Here is a 21561-nt window from a genome sequence, read left to right on the forward strand (position 1 = left end):
AGATTGTAAGGAAAAAAGCAGGAGCGTGTTAAATCTCATAACTGTACAGGCTGTTCTCCCGGTAAGGTATTGCTCGCGCAACGACTACCTTTGTAAGTTATTGAGGTTTATGTGCCGACACAATCCAATATTAATATGAATGGTGCAAAAGTCATTTTTATTAAGCTTCAGCCTCGTTTTCAGCGACAGAACAAAGAACAAGAGGTCAATTCATGTCTGACCTTCTTAAACTTTTATTTACTCGCAGTTGGATAGTCTCATGCGGGGGTTGATCTGCGTGGGATTTTGGACCGGTCCTATCGTGTGAAATCGGGAGCACACAACAAGCCTACTTGGTAAACAAATTTATTATGAAATATTAAGGGGGCAAATTATATGAATTTTTCGTATTTTGTTTTAGAAGCATAAATATGTTCACCAGGATTTTAATCGATAATTGTTGCCTTTGTGGTAACTGTCAAAGTTTTTGATTTTAGTGAATCGAAGTTCGGAACGAATGACGGAAGAGGGCGCCACCGTCAGTGTGGATAAAAAGGGTTGCATTTCGAGGATCGAGCCCTTTTCCTGTTACTGACTAGTAAAAACGCAGTAATAAATTTTGAACGTCTCTCACCGTAATCGACGCTGTTAAAGATTTTACAGACAAAATCCGAAAGTTTGCAACAGTAACAGCTGGTTATAAGAGGATTCAAAATATTTCCCAATATGTTCTTCTAGTTTTGTCCATCTCTCATGTAATTTATGGAATTTATGGAGGAAAAATGGACGGCTGTTTTTTCGTTTTCCACCAACTGATTGAGCTTTTCATTTCCTTATAATAGTTTAGAGACTACCTACTTATAGCACGTTCTGTCTGCCGAACCAGAGAGTAATCTGCAGAAACCATCTCCATGTTATACAGTCGATCTAGTAGGATTTGAAAGTTTCTTCAGTTTCCGGTACAATTTTACAGGAGCCGCAACATATGGCAAAAGCATTGTCATGCTGTAGAATAACTTTACCGTTCTTTGCCACGGACGCAACGTATTTCTTTAATCCAGCCACAATTTATTTCTCGCAATGTTCCTGATAAAGCTGATAATAGACTACATCCTGCAGGTCTCACCAAATACAAGTAAATTTCTAGCCCGGTTGTCAATGATGTGGTTTGGATTATTTTAATGGACCGATTTTTTAAACCTCTATAGTTTTCGCCATTTGAATAGTTGCTCACTAGTGAACAAATGACATTCGACGTCTCTTAGGCTCAGTTCATATTACCACCTTTCAGATTATTTGCATTCCTTTGAAATGATAACACATACTGCATAAGATGTTACTCTATAGAAACAAGTTATTCGGTTTAAAAGTTTCCATTTTTGGAGCACACAGACATTATGTTGTATACAGATTTGCAGATTTCACTATCTTTTTTATCGGTACAATAATCACAAGAGGTCTGCCTAAGACCTGCCATTTCTGGCTTTTCTTGACTTATATTACGTAAAGCTGGATATTCAGTTTTGCTTACCGGAGATTGATCCGTATAGGATTTTGGGCCGGTCCCGTTGAGTGAAGATCGGTACCACATACACTACCGACCTGCCTCACATCTTCTCATTTATATTTAGCAAATAGCGGTGGAAAAGAATACTCAACGGTGTAAACATAGTAAAAAACCAGATTAAATAAACATATAATAACATTTTGTACTCTCATTATGAAGTTAAATTAGGCAAATTAAGTTTCATATCGCAACAGAAGTCAATTGTACATTAGAAGCATTAGAATGAGATGCAACCGAAAGTGTGTAAATGGAGGCACCTACATCACCAGCTACATGGAACTTTCAACGCGTAGATTAAACAACCGTCTTCGGTAGCAACCGTTCAGCTAACACATTCGGTAAAATTAGATCGTTTCAGCGCACAAGCGTGTCTCTACTAGACCTAGCAGCAACAACAAAAAACAGACACAAACATTTCGCTTCAGGACGGAGTGGATAATCAACTCAATAATCGGGACGCTTGCCGTCAGGACTGGCACCACCGGAAGCTTTATACACGCCGGCATTCGGTGGACCCGGTGCTACCGGATCACACCACGATAAGAAATGGGGGCCACGATCTTAAGGGTGTGGAGTGTGTGATTAACACTGCTTAAACTCGTTTGTACCCGCTTTTGCCCACATTCGCATCGCGCTGAAACCTTTCGAGCTTCCGGCAAGAAAAAGGGGCCCGGGAAGCTACCCGAAACGGGCTGTGCAGCTTGCACCAGCGCTGCTTCGGGAAGAGGAACAGATTTTTCGGAGATTTATTTGCATAATAATAACATTTAAATTGTACCCGAACCCGACCGTCACCGAACCGAACCGGGGTCGACCGTAGCCCGGTACGGTAGGCAAACAGCATCCAAACAGCTATTTTGCATCGTTTGTGTGCGTAATCGTTTTTGTTCCGGTCCATGTGGCTTTGTGTGGCACGGAGGTGCGGCGAACGAGTTGAAAAACAAAAAAAAGGGACTTTTGGCTCATTTTTCCCTCCCTCTGGGAAAGAGAACTGAGAACTGGGTATCCCGGAGGTGTCGTGACGGTTTACTCGCGTCACAGCATCAACGTGCATTTATGCATGTCTTCATTGTAAAGGGCATGGACATGGAAAATGTACACGTGTGGCTGTGTGTGAGTGTGGTTTCGGAAAAGCTTTGCACACGCCCCAGCAGCAGGATAGGGCAGCATCAAGGCGCAGCTTTCATCCGTTCAACTATCTCACATGTCCTTTTACCACCCGAGGAGCAGTGGCACATCGGGTGAAAGGTTGCGTTGGATGAACCACACCCATTTTGCTGTCGGGCTCGGACCGCTCTACCGTTTCTCCGGGGCACAAGATTGAAAGATGACGCGATGCGAGAAGGGTAATATTATGCAAATTTGATGCACTCGGAAAACTTTTAAAAGACAATCCAGGGCTCCAGGGATCCAGGGGTGGGGATGGTTTTTTTTCGTCCCCTTTTCCTTTTTTTTTGTAGAAGAAACACTACATCACGGGTGAGCTGTGGCTGGAGGAGGTCATGCGATGAAGTTTGGCCGTTTTGTTTGTTGTTCGTGGCCCGGTTCGGTTGCCGGGGTGTGTGTGTGCGCGTGTGTTTGTGAGGGTATGTACGAGGTATTGGTTCATTTCTGCTTACTTTCAGTGTCCATTTCAGTATGTTTTTTTTTTTTCGTTCGTTGGTTTGTTTGTCGAACAGTGTCATTATTATGCCACTACGCTACTCTGTTTTATGTTTCTAACTCTTTTATCATTGTGTTAGCATGAAAGCTATTTTTCACTCGGTGGTGGTGGACAGCATCGCGCAACCCCGGAAGGAAAGCTTTTCCGAAAAAAGGCCATTTGTTTTACGTTCACCAGCTAGGCAGGACGCTATTGGCTGGCGCGAAACCTAGCAACTTTAACGGGTGAACTCTCCGACATTGTTGTCCCGGTTTTGTCGAGTCATATAATTCATATTTTCGCCTCAACTAGGCGGTACGAAACAGTCAACCTTTTTTTCGTGCTGAAAAATGTTTCCTTCCGGAACGCCAACAAGTACGATTTTTCATCTACGTTCTCTTGCGCGCTCGTGCCCAATTTTGTTTTATCTATCGATAACACATCGAGACAAAGCGAAAAAGATGGAGTCGCCAATTCACCGTGTCGCTGTGTCGCATTCATCTGTGATTTTTGTGATAGCGCGTCCACGGTACGTGTCGGCAAATGGCTTGCGGAAATAATTTCCGGAACGCGTGTTCGCGCATCGCGCAATGCTTCCGCGCTCGGGAAGTGAATGTAGCTTTTGTTTCTCTTTGCTATCGCTGGTCAGTATCATCATTGGGTCGCGCTTTTGCTTTATCGCGCACAGTGCGAAACAATCAAATCCCCGGGGCGATCCCGCAACCCGTGTTTCGCAACTGACCCTTTTTTTTTATTTCGTCTCCACTCACTGCCACTGATTGGCACCCCTTAAATTGTGTCCCGGCGAGCGTAAAGAGCTCTCCAAGCAAATGATGAAGGTAGCAGAAATTTGCTCACCCACTTGAGCTTGGGCCAATCGTTCGAACCGGAGCGGAATGGCGTTGGATGTGATTGGGAGCGATCGCGGTATTCATCACCTACCTTTGAAGTGCTTCGGACAGCAGACGAATTCAACGCCGGAGAAGAGCGATATGCCGCAGGGCAGCAGCATGGCAAAGCTACGCATCTGCATGTTGCGATCCTGGCAGGCGGCAGCACCGGTTTGGTTCCACCTGACGAAGGGCCAGCAGCGGGATGCGTTGTGGATGTGATCGAACAGGCAACCTTCCGGTACGAGCAGCGCATCCGACTGGAACGGTCCCTCTGTGGAAGAGTCGAGTGGAAAGAGCAAATAATAATACTTTTTTGTCGTGAACGTGCGATATTGTTTGATCGAGTGGCATTCTCTCCGTTAATGTAGGTCAAGCAAATTCTACATAAGGTTTTTGGGGAAAAAACGAGCAGTTTGATGTTTAAGTTATTGGTAAGGGTGGGTTTTTATTTTTCAAACATAGAAATTAGGATAAAAATAATAAAAAAATAATTAAAAACAGTCATTACACAGCATAGAATAGAATTGTTTAATTACTCGAAGTGATCTTGTATAATTTTTTTAACGAGTTTTCTACCGATATGGGACAAACCGTTTTATGCTTCACCTTATGGTATGATAACATTATCAGCTAACGTGTAATAATCATTACGGAAACAGTCGAATAAGAGCGCTTGATGGTTAAAACTAAATGCTCTTCACCGAAGTAAATAAATTATACATTGCGATGTATTTCGCATTCACGTTTTACAGCACATATGGCTTTTTTATTACCTTTTCCCTTCTCGAGAAAAGGTCAAGTGTAAAGGACCCAAAGGACAAAGAAAGGCTTAGGCAACGTGATATTTATTGTACGAAAGTGTTTGTCTAATCCTATCGCATCTGAGTAGCAAGAAATCACCCAAAAGGAACAGCTGAAAGTCCGACTTTCCTCACTAAGCGTCGGTCGTCATGGTGATGAGAGTAGCAAACTTTAATGCAAACTTGTAAGATGATTGTGATGTATGTACATCTTTTTTAATCTTCAGTTAAATCGGATTGAAATTACAGAATTTTAATAAATCTCTGAACTAAATCAATGCATTTGAATATTTATTCCAAAGTTTTATGAATCCTCAAAGATTCATAAACACAGAATGTACAATTAATATAAAAACAGAGGTTGTAAACCTTTCTTTAAGCTCCATAAATCTATAGCGAATCATGAGTCACGAATCTTTGACTCTTAGAAATCTTTGAGGGTTGATGAAGCTTTTAAGAGTAGACTCGTCCTAAAAGATTCGTTAAGCACAACGCTATCACCATTCGAAATTAGTCCATTTAATAATGCATACTTAAATAATACTCTCAGCATCCATCCTTTAAATTGGATGTAGAAATAAAAAAAAAGTAAATAAATTCAAAAGCCACTTCACATAACAGTCACAGCACTGGGCGGGATTCGATCAGCTCAGCCGTTCGACAATCAACACGACATGATACTTTCATGTCAATTCATTACCCCCAAAATCTACGACACTGTCGGCTGCGAACGGGTCACACTCGTTCTAACGTTCGGAATGTCCAAAAAGGGGAAAGAATCACACCAGCTTTAACCGTGCCGTTAGCTTTCGACCGTCACCATCAAAGAACAACAATCTCGGCTAGTTCGCGGCGCACGATGTGGCTGAATCTGTCGATCACCAACCGGTTCCCGACCACCGGAGCACTGGGATTTGTTCGATAAATGGACCGCAAGTGAAGTGTGTCGCTGCAGCCAGTGGTACGTAGCGCACAACTTTGAGCTTTGAGCATTATTGCCACTATTTCAACGAAAGCAAAGGAAGATAAACCACCATACGGCGATGCTGCACCAAAGAGTGAACGGTTTCTATTATTCTGCCCGTATCTTTCGTATGCTTTATTCATTCGCGTTTCGTTTAAAAGCCAATTATGCATTCGCTCCATTACGCAAAACCGTCCATTGCGTGCTGTTGGCCACATTAAAGCTTCAAATCGTACCGCCTGTAAGGGGCTTACACGCACCTCGCGCATCTCATAACACATCGACTAACGAGCACACAAGTGCTTTATCGCGTATCGGTCATTTGTGAGCGATAGAATTTTTCATACCCATCAAACTGTGCGCAAATTAACTCACTAATGCGTTTATGGGCACAGTTTATGATTTCCAATTAGTCTACTTCCCATACTAGTGGGGGCGACCCCTGTGTGCGTGCGTGTGTCCTTTGGTTTTTTTTACTTCGCTCATGTGCAACGTTCCGAGGCAACCTTTATCCTCGCCCAGTCCCAGCTCAACGACCGATAACGCCCGAGTGACAATTGGCAAAGCAAACGTACCGGTACCGCTGACGGCCAGACTCGCCGGTTGCATAAACTGTTTGGCGGCGGAGGTGTCAATAAATGGATTGTGAATGGAAAGTAATTCAATTACGGATGATACGAGTTCAGCTTCTGTGATGCTTTTATTAAAATGTAAATTGGTTTTTGTTCGCGATTAGATCATTGATTGGTGATAAATTCAATTAGGCTACCGAGCGAACGCAGTAGCCCATTTTGTGTTAGAAATGATGCGAAGAGCGTGGGCAGACAGACATAAAAAAAAGATGCCAGGATCTGTATTTAGACGTGCTTTGGACGCAACGCTTACAGCATAATTGCAGGATAGACGACTGTGCTTGCACTTCCACGCTGATGTTAGAGATTGTAATGTTTGAAACGTGTAAATTTTCTACCAAGCGTTGGGAAAAGGTCTTGAAGTTACTAGAATTGTGCTCGATGGGAAATAAAACAACCGTCCGCACTGTGTGACGCGTCACGCTGTCAGCAAGAAAAGCCGGCGCTATCACAGTCTATCGTAAAACGGGACGCGACGGGTTCACTTTTCTCAGATCACTAATTTAATAATGTGCGCTCCATATTTTTACACTTCTTCCGTACTGCCGTTTGCGACTCGCCCCTTTTTGCTTGACAGGAACACGCTACATTACATTTGAATTCTATTTCCCTTCTGTTAGTCAAATCCAAGGGCTGTGTTTTGCCATGTTGGACAGATTTAACCGCACGGTGCGTCGTACGCATGGTGACGTGATAAAAATACTGTTTCGTTCTTATGTTCTTACCACTACGATACCACCTTTGCAGGGACTGAGCTCGCCACCGAGGGGCTCACTTTCTTCCAGTTACTACAGGAAGCGTCTAAAGAAACATTTCCGCTGACTGTACATCTTTTCGAGTTTAAAGCGCTACTGGTTTTTTTGTGCCTTTCGATAAAATCATTGCGTACAATGAGTGTACGCGTAAAAACCGGGAACGCCATTGAGCAAACAACACAAGCGTACCAACATTTTACCGAACCCCAGTTCGGCTTAAACATTCAGCAGCACCGTTACGGTACTAATGGGAAAAGCTAGTATCTCGCGCGCAAATTATGGTGCGATAAGAAATGTCTGAAAAAACATCTTCCCCCGGACGGCGGTGTGGCAATGTCGGTCGAGGATTGCGAACGGAAGTTGGAAGAGAAGAAAAAAAAAAAACAACGACAAATGGTTGGGTTTTACTGGGTGAGTTTTACCTATCCGAGACAGCGAGATAAATTCAATTTGATGTTAGACGTTTATATTCGTTTCGCTAAAAATGAACGAAGAAAGCCCGGCTCATAGCCAACAACGAGTTAAAACAACGTCGCGTTTATCTACTTAAATCAGCATTAAGCGAATGTTCGCCCCTTACTGTTACCGACGGTAAGTAATGTCTCTACGGCGGTGAGTAAACACCATTTTGCACAGCGAGTGATCGAACCATGCGAAACTACTTACCGAGACACCGGAACGGTTTAATCCACCGCTGAGCTCCTTTGCACTTGGCTGCATTCAGTGCACCCTGGCGGCACCAGCCACCGATCTTCTGGTAGTGCGAAGACTCCACAATGTTTGTGATGTCTCGTCCCGGGTATACCTGGAGTAGCGTAGGGAGTAAAGAAAGGGAAACCAATCGATGAGCTTGCAATTGAACAGTGGAGATTCATCGGAAAAGGTTGATTAATTTCTGCACCACTGAAAACACGGTAGCACTGGTCGTGTTGAGCCAGAAACGACTGCATCCCAATTATGGTTCTATTCCAATCGCATGGAACAATCTTGTAATATGGTGAGAACAGTAATGAATTGGTTAAAGAATTGAGTTTGAGGATGATGGACAAGGTAAACGTTGACAAGGTGGCACGGTGCGTTTTCTTGATGAAACAAATTTCTTTTTCTTTCAAAAGTGGCCGTTTATTAGCGATTTCGTCCTTCATACGCTCCAATAACTTGATATAGTAGTTGTTGAGGCGCCCTGTTGCCTCTAAGTCGAAAATAATCTTTTAATAAGACACACTCAAGGAATTACTCTTGCTTGCTTTATTTTAAAGTGCAATGTGTGCCGGTTCTAGTCGAACTGAACTTTCGGAGGATTTTCGTTCTCCTTTTATACCATCCAGGATCGAACCATCTCGAAACCGAACCATCCAGAAAGAGCATCCTGTTCGATCTTGCATGCAATAATCGTTCTCCCTTTTCACTTGTGCTCTCTTTTCACCTTTGCTCCCTTTTCGCCTTTGCTCCTTTTTCGCCTTTGCTCCTTTTTCACTGTCCTTATTTTTACTTATTCTGCTTCTCCCCTTTCGTTCGTGCGCGTCGTTATAGTGCGATTTGCAGCCCACACACACACTCAAGCGAACTATCTACGTTTTGGTAGCGAACAGTAGTCGCTGTTAATGGTCTTTACTTTCTCGAGATAGTCGATGAAGATTATTCCTTGCGATTCCCAAAAATCTGTCGCCATAGCCTTGCCAGCTGATTGTTGCGTTTTTACCCGCTTTGGAGCAAGTTCATCGCGTTCAGTCCACTCGTATGACTGTCTACTAGACTTTGGAGTGAAGTGGAGAAGCCAACACTCATCCATGGTAACATATTGATGCAAAAACTCGGATTTATTTCGCTTAAACAGCTCCAAACCATCAACTCGTTGTTGTTTTTGGTCAAATGTGAGCTCAAACGGCAGCCATTTTGTACAGAGCTATCTCATATCCAAATACTCGTGGAAGATATGTCCTATACATTCCTTAGACATCTTTAGGGTGTCAGCTATCTCGATCAACTTCACATTACAGTTACTTTTAATAATTTTGTGGATTTTTTAAATATTTTCACCTGTAACCACCTTTTTCGGCCGTCCACTGTGTTCACCGTCCTCAGTGGTCATTTCACCCCTTTTAAATTTAGCATACTAATATTTGATGGTCGATTTTTGTGGAGAATTCTCCAAAAACTCTTTATAAAGACAATTTTTGACTTCAACTGTATTTTTCCCCTTCAAAATGCAATACTTTATCATCACACGAAGTTCCTTCTTTTCCATTATTACTCAAAACACAAAAGTTGCGTCACACAAAATGCTCTAGCCTACTAGGATATTGTCCGAGTGCTGTCAGATTTTGACAGAATTCGTTTAAAGGTTGGTACAAACTAAAAATGATATGGATTTAAATCTACTTGCGCGATCTATGTGTTAGGCCAAACAATTAAATGTAAATGTTAAACGTAATTAATAAAATTAAAATTGGTTAGAAGGCCACACAAGTCAACATTTAAACTCGTGCCAATGAGTTTGTATTTACTTTAGACAATATTCATTCACCCCTCACGGGTTTGTGACAGTGCGATTGTTATATTTCACACCATTTTTCATCCGAACTCAAATTAAATCAACACTGACATTATTTTACGAAAAGGCACAACGAGTACGACCGACTTAGGGACGCCACCGATTCCCTTCCCCGGCCCTTGGGCGCTCGCTTACCGCACACTTTTCCCGAGGCTTATCTTTAACAACTTTTGGTCCGTAGGTCTGCTATCGTTTCCCTCGTTCGCGCAAAGTTTATGGCGTTTTTGTGACTGCGTGATAGTACGATTGTCTGACAGGACCCGTTGGTTGGTTGGTTGGTTGGTCTAGTCTGCCTTACTTATCGTTACATGTCACTCGTTTGCAAGTACGTTTTTTTTTCTTCTGTATGGCAAAACACCGTGGTTCGCGAGTAGGAAAAACTGCTGCGCGGTTTTGCATTTCATGGTTTGCGATATCGCTCAGCAACAGAAGCTCATGATTCACGACCACACTTGGCCGTGGCCGGAGAAAACTCCGCGGCACCAGCAGCGAGGGAAAGCAATTTAACGTAACGTCCTGTAGCACAGCACGTCTACCGCGCTGTCTACCGCGAACTCTGACATCCACAGATTCACACTGTCACGCCACGACCACCACCACCCCCAGCCGGCAACGGAACGTGGAAGCTCATCTTTATCTGCCTAGCAGGCGTGAAATTAAATGATTTCATTCCCACCGGGGCTGTAGGCTTTTTGGAAATGCTGCACAACGCACGGCAAGCACAATAGCTCAAAGGTTGGTACAGGGTTGTGTTGGATGGTGTTTTCGCGTTGTTTTCCCAAGATGCAAAATTAGCAGAGTATCTAAAATGTCGAATTACGTACTACCAACACAACGCATCAGTCAACGACAACAGTATCGTGGTTTTTCTTTAACGATTCTCAGCACAGCTCGAATTCCTCTACCAACGCCTTAAGCATGACGACTGTACGAATCTCACTGTTAGAAATCACCAAAACAAGATATGGATACAACATTGTGCTTTCGTCGTAATAATGAGTGATTAAGCCCCAAGATACATCAATACTCCCCGAGGCGAAATGTTAACACGGTTTCTGAGAGATAGTGAGCACGGGAGTTGTACATTAATTTACTAGCGTTGGTGTATTACATTTTCATAACTAAACTCATCGTTAGTAGCAAACTTTAATAAAGGACCTATTGATAGTTAGCTAACCAAAGCATGTAAAATGTATTCAAGTGAAATGTCTTTAAAGGATATTCATTTTGCCAGCCCATTTCTTGCAATTCTCTGCGTCACGAGTCCTGCAATTATTCTTTAGAGCTATAATTTGTGAGTAACGCTCGAGGGATTGAAAGTAACAAAATTTATATCTTAGTTCCTTCAGCTCTGTACTGTACATGACCGAGTTAAAGCGTTGTCATTACTTTTTATGCAAATTAAATTAAATAAGTGTTAAAGATATTAATGAATTTAAATTTTTTAGATTAATACCTTCATGCATACATTTCAGAATAACTTTAATTGCGAGTTATACAATGTTTAATGTTTTGTTTGATAATTTATGGCAAATTGTTGTAAATGTATCGTTGATAATGAATATTATTTGATGGCAACCACTGATATATGCTACAGGAGTACAACATTACGAACATTACGTCTGTAGGTAGCAAAATATCAACAGTGGATTGATTGATTGTGGCATGTGGCAAATACTCATCGGATATCGATTTCGTGATTATGTACGTGTTTATAAATAAACATACGTTCTACCTTAATCAACAATTCTGCAACTTTGATTCGTTATCCCAAACGCAGAGATAGAGCTTCCTGTAGGAAGTACAACGGTGGAACAGGATGCTCCGTGTGTCGTAACAAACCGAGCGAAACTTCGGAACGGTTGTTCGACGTGGTACAGGCACCGTATTTCCGTACGATTCGTGAGCAATTTTGAGAAGTAATTGAAAGCACTGATGAATATTCGCCGCAGCTTGTAATAAACTCGTACGCTTTCGATCGATGAATTGCGCATCATGCAATCACGCCCGGTTGGCTGATGAAAACTTCTTACGTCTTGTCTAAGCCGAATCTTTCCGCACCGGAACATGGGCGGAAGAAATGGTATTGAAATTTTGTTGATAATAATGTTGCGAATGATTAAAATGTCCATGTTATTGTGTGTACGATAAAAGCTGCATCGTTGCACGGTAGACTTTTTTTATGACGCTCTGCTTTTAATCAACTGTAAGCAAATTATTCTATTATTGTGTGTATATTGCAACCGATTGAAACATTGTTGTAAAGATTCGGATTTCCTCAGTAAATCTTTAACAGCCTCGTCTCTCTAATAAACATAACATTTGCAACATTTTCAAAAAGTATTACTGGTCTTTTACTCGTTTGCAACAGGAATAGGGTTCGATCCTCGAAATCGAAACCCTTTTTATTTGCATTGACGGTGGCGCCCTCTTCCGTCATTCGTGCTAAGCTCCGATCCTCTAGATGGGCAGGTTGTGTCAAAAACTTTGACAAACATATTTAGAGGGTTTTATCAATATAGAGATGGTGTTAACATTGGCGCTAGACAATTTCGGGAAAAATCGTTTAATAATGTCCATGTATGTGTTTGTTTTCTCTTGGCTATTTATTTTGGATAATTAGATTTAAGCAATACAACCCAGCCGTCCTTCATTAATACAGAAAAACCGAACCTTCCGAACCTTATCTCCCGAACTTTGTAACATTCCGACAAATGGTACAAGGTTGGGGCTAAATTTATGCATAGCTTACAACTTAATCTGATAATATAAAAATACTTGTAAAGCATAGTTCTTTTCTCGAAACAGCGGCTGTGTATTTAGAGCAAGGAGATAGAAACTGTTTCATTCTATTTCTATCGCAAAGTCATTGCAGACAGCTAAAGCAACTTCGTGTCTAGTAAAGAAGTGGTCATGTTTGTGTTTGATGATGTCTTTAAGACTATCTTTGTCGTTTCCAGGCTCGTTTGTTGCACTGTTCCGGACTCCGGACAACGTTTCTTCTTCGGACTTCTTCAAACCCAGTTGGTTCGAAAATGTAGCAAATACAACAGACTACAAGGACATGGTAGACGCAGCATATGTTGATACGCTTGCCCTCCAATACCATTAATGCCAGCAGGATTATACGAAACAGTTACCGAAAGGCTTGGCTGTTGCAGCTAGCAAGTGGGCGAATGATAGCCACATTTGCTGACGACTACCATGGAAATAGTATCATGTGTCGAAATTAGGGCAATTGGGGCCACTTTGGATTGGATCGAGGTCTTTTATTCGCACACGGCACCATCTTGCAAGTTGGAACCCCATTTTCTAAGCTTTGTGTGCGCATTTGTGCGCCATCAAACCGATGCTTCTCCCGGGACTATTTGACCCCACTCGGCTTCGGATTCGGTTTCGGGTTGTTGAACCAGTTCACTGGAAACCCGTTTTGCTGTGTTTTGTGTCAATTTCCCGCCCAATAATTTTCATTTCACAAGCGCAACCAACGGATCACGCAAACCGGGCTAGGAAAGCCTTTAAAGCCATAAATCCGATGGAATCTGATTAATTTATTGCTTTATGATAAACAGCACACAGCGGACACATTCCTCGTTCCATTGTTTGCACTCACCACCCACCCTACGCCTCCCCTCCCCCCGAAAAATACACCGATGGCCATGGGTTGTGTTTTCGGGACAGTGCCGTACCGTAGTTGTTGGTTTATCGTATTAAAAACCAATAGTGTGGATGCCCGGCAAACATTTTCATTCCGGTTTGCTGACCGACGGGGAGAGCCGTGGCTTACGCAACCATTAGCACGGCTGGGAGTGGGTTTTCGGGCAGTGCAGTTGTGCATGCCGGGCTGGGCATTCATGCGGTCAGCAGTCGGAAGTTTTGATCCAATTTTCCTACACAGAGCGAACCCGATTTGCACGCCCATGCAAAGTGAGGCGTAAACCGAGAATATCGGTTAACAATTTTCGGTTCATTTCGTTTCGGGCCAATCATAAATGAATGCCGGTCGGGTGTGGGTCGGTTCTGTAAAGCAGAACATTTCAATACGATCACAAACAGGGTTTTATATCGTTAAAAAAGCAATCAATTCCAATAATACTGGAAAACATGATGGTAGTAGCTGAGTAGAACGTAATGTTAAACAAGTTTCCAAGCACATTCTATTGCTAGAACACTGTTTTAAAAGGCCAATCATGGCTTTCTAATCCATCATCCGTCAATGAAATGTCAGTAAAACCGTATCCGCAATAGGAAAGAACGCAATTTACACAAGAGTATGGTTCACATACTCCTCGGGCGAAACAAGCTCAACCCGATTGTGTAGCAAACAGTCGCAAATAAAATAGTGAAATTAAATCAAACCACCAGATCGCAATATCCCTTCCAAACAGAAAGTACTCGAGGACGCGTTCGGCATTATTTGTTTGCCCGCGGTCGGATCAAACGATCAGTGGCCATCGTTGGGGTTTGTTGGAGCATAAATTTTAAACGCTAGGTAGGCATAAATTATGCCAAAAACATCAGTCGTTCCACTTTATCGGTTTCGTTTACCTTCCATTCCGTGCCACAACCCCCGACCGTGCATCTCGGTTTCCACGGGTGGCTATCAGTAGCTTTGCCACTCGGCACCATTCGAAAACCTGGTGGTGTATCCAGGCCAGTACTAGCAGAAGCTCTAGCTATTCCGGTTGTGGCAGGTGGAAACGTGAGTGGGATCGGAACTGAATGTCGAGTGTAAGTTTATTAGAATCCTGCAATGATTTATTCACCCACATTTCCCGCATTGTGCGATACGGGGGCCATTGCCGGTGGCCGGTTGAAAGGTGGACCGGCGATGTACAGATGCGTTCAGATTATTTGGCTGCCGACGCGTGCAGGTTGCGTTTATTTTGTGGGCAGAGTCCCGGTACCCTTCGCCCGGGCCCATTTATTGCCTTGCCCCTGGTACCGGTAGCAACGGATGTGGTAGCAATCGGGGCGCAAGAGTGAGCACGCTTTATTTATGTTTCACACTTTGATGTTTTCCTGCCATTTACCGCGGGCCATTGGAAGCGTTGCGTTCGGTTCCGGTTCTGTACCGGTGTATGTGTGGCAAGAAGCCACAGCTCTTACCTTTAACAGGTATGGAGAAATTTAATAACACAGAAATGGCACGGCGCCACAAACCATTTCGCGTTCAAACGAACCGTTCAAATGATAAGCAATAAATCATTAAGTAGTCCCACCACCGGTACGGGCATGTCCAACTATTCAGCGCTTACAATCGGTACACTAACGATCCTGGAAGCTTCTTATGAATTCTCTTATCGAGAAGCGAGAGCATCTTTCCATTCTCGCTTGTCGGCGACTCGGGTCGGTTGAAGATTTGAGCCCGTTGCAGTGGCTATTCAATCTTCTCCGATAATCAGTTGCCGATTGCACGGCCACTGTACTGTCGGCCATTGCTGGAAGTCGGCCGTTACCACTCGGCAACCACAACAGTCCATCCGGAACCGGTGGGCGGCATGCTAGTGTATCAATTTCTGGTAAGCTGGTAGCTTAGCATATCCCAACACAGCCCAGCCGTCCCGTGAGCTACCTTCATCGGATCAGACCGGCGTGTATTAGCTCGTCTCGTTTGTGGATAATATGGTTGCAGGATATATATGCTCGTTCCCTCCCCCTTCTACCTCCCGAGGATCAATCGGATTGGCGCTCGGTCGAAGATTTATGTGCGTTTTGTTATCCCGTTGATGTGTATTGCGCCGAACGACCGTAATACCACAAGATACATGGACTAGTTCCGTGTGGTTCCCTATAACAGGGAAATCTTTAGCACGTGCGTACACATTGTCATTGCCACTGCCCCGGACACACACACACACGTCCACAGGGATACTGGGATTCGAGGAGCAAAATAATTGAACGTAGTGTCCTGCATTTCCCGTCAAAGCGAGCTCGAGGCCGAACGAGGCTGACATCCGTTCTTGATTCGTCTGATGCTCGGTGGAATATATTGCACACGGAACGGAAGAGAGTACGATAGATTTCCGCTCGATAGTGTTATTAATTTTCATGAAGTTTCCCACCCGCCCACGGAGGGAATTTCACCTGAAATTATCTTTCATCGCCTCCACGCCGGGCGAGAACGGGAAAGTAATTGATTGTGTCTATCGTTTCGAAAATATTAACATATTAGCTTGGTGTAAATGCGAAACGCAATCGGCAAAACATTTATCAATAATGAATAAAATGAAAAATATAGATATCATATTGTTCATATGATTACACATCCAGAGGCAGCTGCTGAATCCGAATGCTTCCAGTTATATCTCGTTTCTATTAATCATTTATTTGTTTAATAAGTAGATAATACAATTTATGGGGAGTTGTACGTAATATGAGCAATAATAATTATGAAACACTTCGATTGATAACGAGTTCTACTCGAAAATCTACTTTTTACACATCTCAATCAGCATGCGTATAACGAGTAATGCACTTTGCATTCATTACACTATGGAAGCAGTCCATAGGTCAGTCCATCTTCAGTGCCTATTTGAAAACACAGTTTGGACAAGGCAAACAGTCGGTATGGTCACTGCTGTCGAACATATCCGACACGGTTCGAATACTAATGAGTCTCCGAATTATTTACCGGCCAGTATCGAAACATTCGGTGCTTGGTTGAATTGACCATTGGTGAGCATTGATATCGTCCGAAAACAGTACAGCAGCAACGGCTAAAAAAAGCTCTCACACACACACACACACACACACGAACAAAACGAGCCTACCACAACTCACCAGAATAACACACGCATTCTAATCATATTCACGCCAGCACGCTTATAATTGTATGCAAATTGGTACCATTCATCTACCGCCGGTGAACAGAATGAAAGACCGAGTCGACACACGCAGGGCCACATCGGTTTTCGCGCAGTTCGGTCTCGCGGTTCTACCGTAAGAACTTATTTGAAATTCATACAGCACCGCGCAGTGTGTGCCTGTTTGGCCCTATGGGTGTGCCTCCGTAGTCGCAAACTACACTACCAGCCCGACATTGATTATCGACATAACAATGCGCGAGATGCCGAAAGAAAGCACACAAACGTCATTTACAGATGATGAGCGTACAAAGTTATGCCGGAACTCGTTAAACCGCTGCTCGTCATGGAAATTCAATATTATTTGCATAATAATGTACTTAAAAAAATATATATATGGCATGTCGTACGTGGCTTTTAAAAATTATGATATTATGAAACTAAACTTTTTGGACTTTAACGAATGAAATATTAAACTAGAAAGCTAAAGAATTTGCAAAAACGAATTCGATCGAACCATTCTAAATCAATTGACGCTACACGCAACTACGCATCTGTTGATGTATTTGTTCCCGTATGTACTTCCCGCTGCATTCAGTGCTAATGGTAAACCACATTCGACTGCAGTCGACAAAGCAGTCGTGGTTCGTTTCTAAATTAATCACTGAACAGATCCATCGCAACCGCTAGCCGCTTTGGTCGAGTGTAAAATAGTGTGTTATTAAATTTTGAGCATGCAGAATTGAGCATGGTGAACTGTTCGCACTTCACACGCCTACAAATCTAATTTACCACCCGCAGACCATTCTTTGGCCTTAAAGGGGATAAATACGGCTTTCAAAGGGAACGGCATCAATTCCAATGCATAATTGATTGGTTCGCATCATTCGGGCCAGAAGTTGTGCCGCTATTATCGTCACAGCCTACTACTACTGGTTAGCTTTTGATGTCGCATATGAGAGCGACAATAATTGAATTTTAATGCGGAGATGATACTTAATGATCATTTGAATGGATTCAAATAGTTTTAGATGAATATATGTTGCATTTCCCTTTTTAATTTAACTTTTCGAGGGTTACGGTAAAAAGCATTAGGTAGCAGTACCACATGAACAATATCACAATATTTCTGAATTTCAAGAAGAATTTTATGATTATGATCATTTTTTACAAGAGTCTCCTACTTCACGGTGAAATAAAAATAGTTTATCCATTCAAAACATCTGAACAATTGAATCCCAAAATTGAATATTTTCCCAGTAATAGAATTATTTCAGATTTAATCATCGTTATGTGCTTCCTGCAAACAGCCACTAGAAACGTTGGCCATCGTCTACATTGAAGGTCCTTGGAAAGTTCTTTTCTTCAATATCACCTTTGCCGTCGACATTATTCCGTATCTGTGGGCAACGATACGACAGTGACTACATGTGACATTTGGGCACAGGTAAGTCATGGCACTTACACTCTACGCCGGACAATTCCAGCCTGTCATTCCACTTCATTGCGATCCTTGTGATGTTCAAAATGGAACCGTAGTATGGAACTGTTGAAGTGATCGTGAAGCACAGGAAAAGCAGTTTGCAAAATGTTAGATCCTACGGCGAACCTGCAAAAGGTAGGTAGCATTCTCGCGGTGCCGACAAAAGTTGAAGGAAAGCTCTTGTAATCTGATTTTCCCGTGCATGCTCCATCGCGAAACATCAGCTTTGACAGTGGAAATGGCAGTGGTAGTGCAAAAAAGGGGAACACACGGAGCGATAAAACATAGGAAGTACCATTGCTGCTCGCACTGCTCTAGACTCTCTGTGCGAATGTGAGCGTATTCTGCCATGTAATGGATTTAATGGAAAAGCTCGTAGCTGTCTGACCCGTACACCACCGCGTAAAGGTAGTCACAGATCGGAGAGTAAAACTTTGAATCGCTCCTGTACAGCGCACCGGCACTCGATACGCCATCATCTCGGTGATGTCCAGCCTACCCACGTGGACGGTGATGTCTGTTTCCATTATCGCGATCGCGATGAAACTCGGCCACGCTCGGCATGGCCACTTGAGAGCCTGCTAGCCGTACCGCTAGCGACTTGTTGGAAATAAATTGAGTTTGACAAAATTTCATTAAACGCGTACTATAGGCAACTTCACCGTCTGCTGTAAATACTTTCACAGCCTTCATACGGACGGTGGTGGTTTCCGTGTGCCGGTCCTGCTATGGTCCCGCGTGCATTGGCCAGCGTAGTGTGCCCGTCGCCCATAATGAACAGCCAATTAGCTCGAACAAGAGCTTGAACGATCAATTGTTGATTGAAAACATTGGATAAAACTGGAAGGACACATTTGAGTGGGCTGCGTTAGAAAGGAAGCCGAAAACACTGAGATTAGCAATGGTTAATCGAATCAGTGAGTCATTTGATGTAGACAGTGTCATTGTACATTGCACGTAGTGTTTTGTCTGTATATGCTCATTTTAATTTATCTTTCTTTGCGACATATTTCTCCAGTAAGACGCATACGGATCAAGCAAAGCAAGAGTTTTTTCCTTGTTGATTACTGTACTGCGGTTGTATATTGCAAACCCACACGTACTCCAGTGTTATTCTTTACCCGTGTATACCACGCAAAGCTTTTCATGTCGCTTGTAAAGGTTTAAATAAAAACAAGCTGAAACCTGAAGAGACTGTCTTGTTTACCTTATTGTCTGGCTTGCGGTGATTATCCGAGAGATATGCAAATATTGACGCCCTATTGAAACCTTAAACCATCGCCAAGAATCACCAACGATGGCAAAGCGACCAACGCTGGTGGTGCTGTTTCAGAGTTGCTACACATTACACGCTTGGCACTTTTGTTTGGCCACGATGATGAACTTGGATGGTGTTTGTCGATAGCAAAGGGTGCAAAAAAAAAGCAGGAGAAATGAAAATAGACGCAGAAATTACCTTCGGAGAGAATTATCTTCAGTTTTACGAGACTTCTTTGAAGTTTGAAGTATGGTTGCAGATAGTCATCTTTAAGGTTATTTCAAATTTGCTTAACAATAACTGCTCATGTACTTATTCCTTTGTACACTATCAAAAAATAGTTTTTTTTGGTAATATAATAATAATAATAATAATTGGTAATATCACACCATCTCATCATATCAATAAAAGGGCAGTAGTTGATACGGACTGGTCGCTCGAACGACAAAAAAGTAAATGAAAGTGCACTAATAGTAGCTTATTTAAAGAACTTTTTAAGTTTTATTTTTATTTAGTTAATAGCTTTAAGCTAAGCTTTAAGTGACTCTAAAAGGGTTATGCTAATATTTACCCAGGCATGCAGGTATTTTGTTTGAAATGAAACCAAAAACTGAATCACTCACGGGGATGGATGCATCCAACCATGCCCGATAGAACGCTTTTGCAGCTTGTGTATGCTCCATTACAAAAAAAACCAGGCCAATTTGTGCAATGAAATTGAAACAGTTTTCCAATTTCCTGACAACCATTCCCATGCATTTACCATTAGCGTATTCGAAACCGTGGCCCACTGCAGGAGTGTGAGCCTGTGCCCGGGGAAACGCCCCGCGATAACCTGCAAGCTGAGCACAATTTCATTTCACGCTGCGTCAATCAGATGCCACGAGGGGTTGGAACGAAAGGAAAAAAACAAAAACCAACGAGGACAAAAAGCCCTCAGTCACACTGCCTGGGGTTAGCGAATGTGACGGTTGACAGCACGCGGCCAGCGCAAAAAGCCGAGCAAGAGATGCGAAAAAGTTGGATACTTTTCTGACAGTCCGCTCAAAGCATGTCCCCAAGAAGATGATGAAGATGATGATGATGATGATGATGGTAGCGTACACATACATTGACTGAAATGACTTTCACAAACGGACATCCTAAATATGTGCCCGCAGCAATTGTGCAAGGATGTTCGGGACATCCTTGTGTGTTCGTTTCGAAGGCACAGTGTGCTTATCTCTGTTGCTTCAACTGCGCACACAGAACACTTGCGCGCCGGGTGTAACGAACGGGTTGGATTTTCGGAAACGCTTGCAGCCAGTCCGTGGCACCAGTCCGAGGCGATCACATTTGGAGGACAAACTGTTCTACACACTAGAATGTAACACAAACTATCATTCATACACGCTAACCATACCCCGTGTAAGCAAACATTCATTTGAAATGCAAAATTCGACCGTATGATGTGTTAATTTACATCACCTCCGGAATCACTGCGCTTCGAGAGCGTTACGAACGGGGCAGATCCGACTGGGACGACTGATTTTTGAGCGGGATGTAGGGCGATAGTTGATATCATACACTGCCATGCCGCTCCAATTGTGATGAAATTCGTAAAATTGGTATGATTTCCGTGCTCTGTAGTGTGTCTGCGACTGCAGTGACGGATGGTGAAGCAACAGAGTTGAGATATTCAATTAAAATCTCGTTACACAGCGGATGTTGACTTGTTTTACGGGGAGTTCTCTTCAAATGGGAAGTATCGCAGTTGTATGTTGAGCTTTCTGCTGGTAAATATTTAGTGTAGATACGGCAGCAACAATGTGGAGAAATTCTGATAATGCTCAATATGTTTAGGCTGTATATTTGTTTTGTAAGAAATAGTAAATGTGAGATGATGTAGTAAAAATAATATTACATTTTACTTGTAATTTAACAAATCCAAAAAAAGCAGACAAATGTGTAGTTCATTTTGAAAATAAGTCATGCATTCATTCAAAACATGTTATATAAAGAAACTTCAAATATGTCAAAATAAGTATCTTAAAACCATACTAAATGTCCCACCATGGCATAGGACGCATTTAATTCACCATTCAATAATATCTAACAAAACTAATCTTGAATTACAACGTTAGGAATATAATGAACTCCAATTGATGAAATAAGATAACATTAAAAAATAAAATCACCACTATCCGCATTCCCATATCCTATCCGGAAAATCCCTTATTACTATTTTA

The 21561-nt window shown here is 42.6% G+C and overlaps 1 protein-coding gene across 1 annotated transcript in view; it reads right to left on the minus strand.

Moving 5' to 3' along the window:
• Window positions 1-21561, minus strand: part of LOC128298592 (amyloid-beta-like protein) — a 73207-nt gene that overhangs the window by 30913 nt on the left and 20733 nt on the right. Inside the window, exons 3-4 of the mRNA XM_053034361.1 lie at window positions 7899-8037; window positions 4131-4352 (exon numbers count right to left, since the gene is read on the minus strand). Of these exons, the coding sequence (XP_052890321.1) occupies window positions 4131-4352; window positions 7899-8037 (361 nt within the window). The remainder of the gene's footprint in view (window positions 1-4130; window positions 4353-7898; window positions 8038-21561) is intronic.

Source organism: Anopheles moucheti, chromosome 2, assembly GCF_943734755.1.
Source record: "Anopheles moucheti chromosome 2, idAnoMoucSN_F20_07, whole genome shotgun sequence".
Classification (NCBI taxonomy): domain Eukaryota; kingdom Metazoa; phylum Arthropoda; class Insecta; order Diptera; family Culicidae; genus Anopheles; species Anopheles moucheti.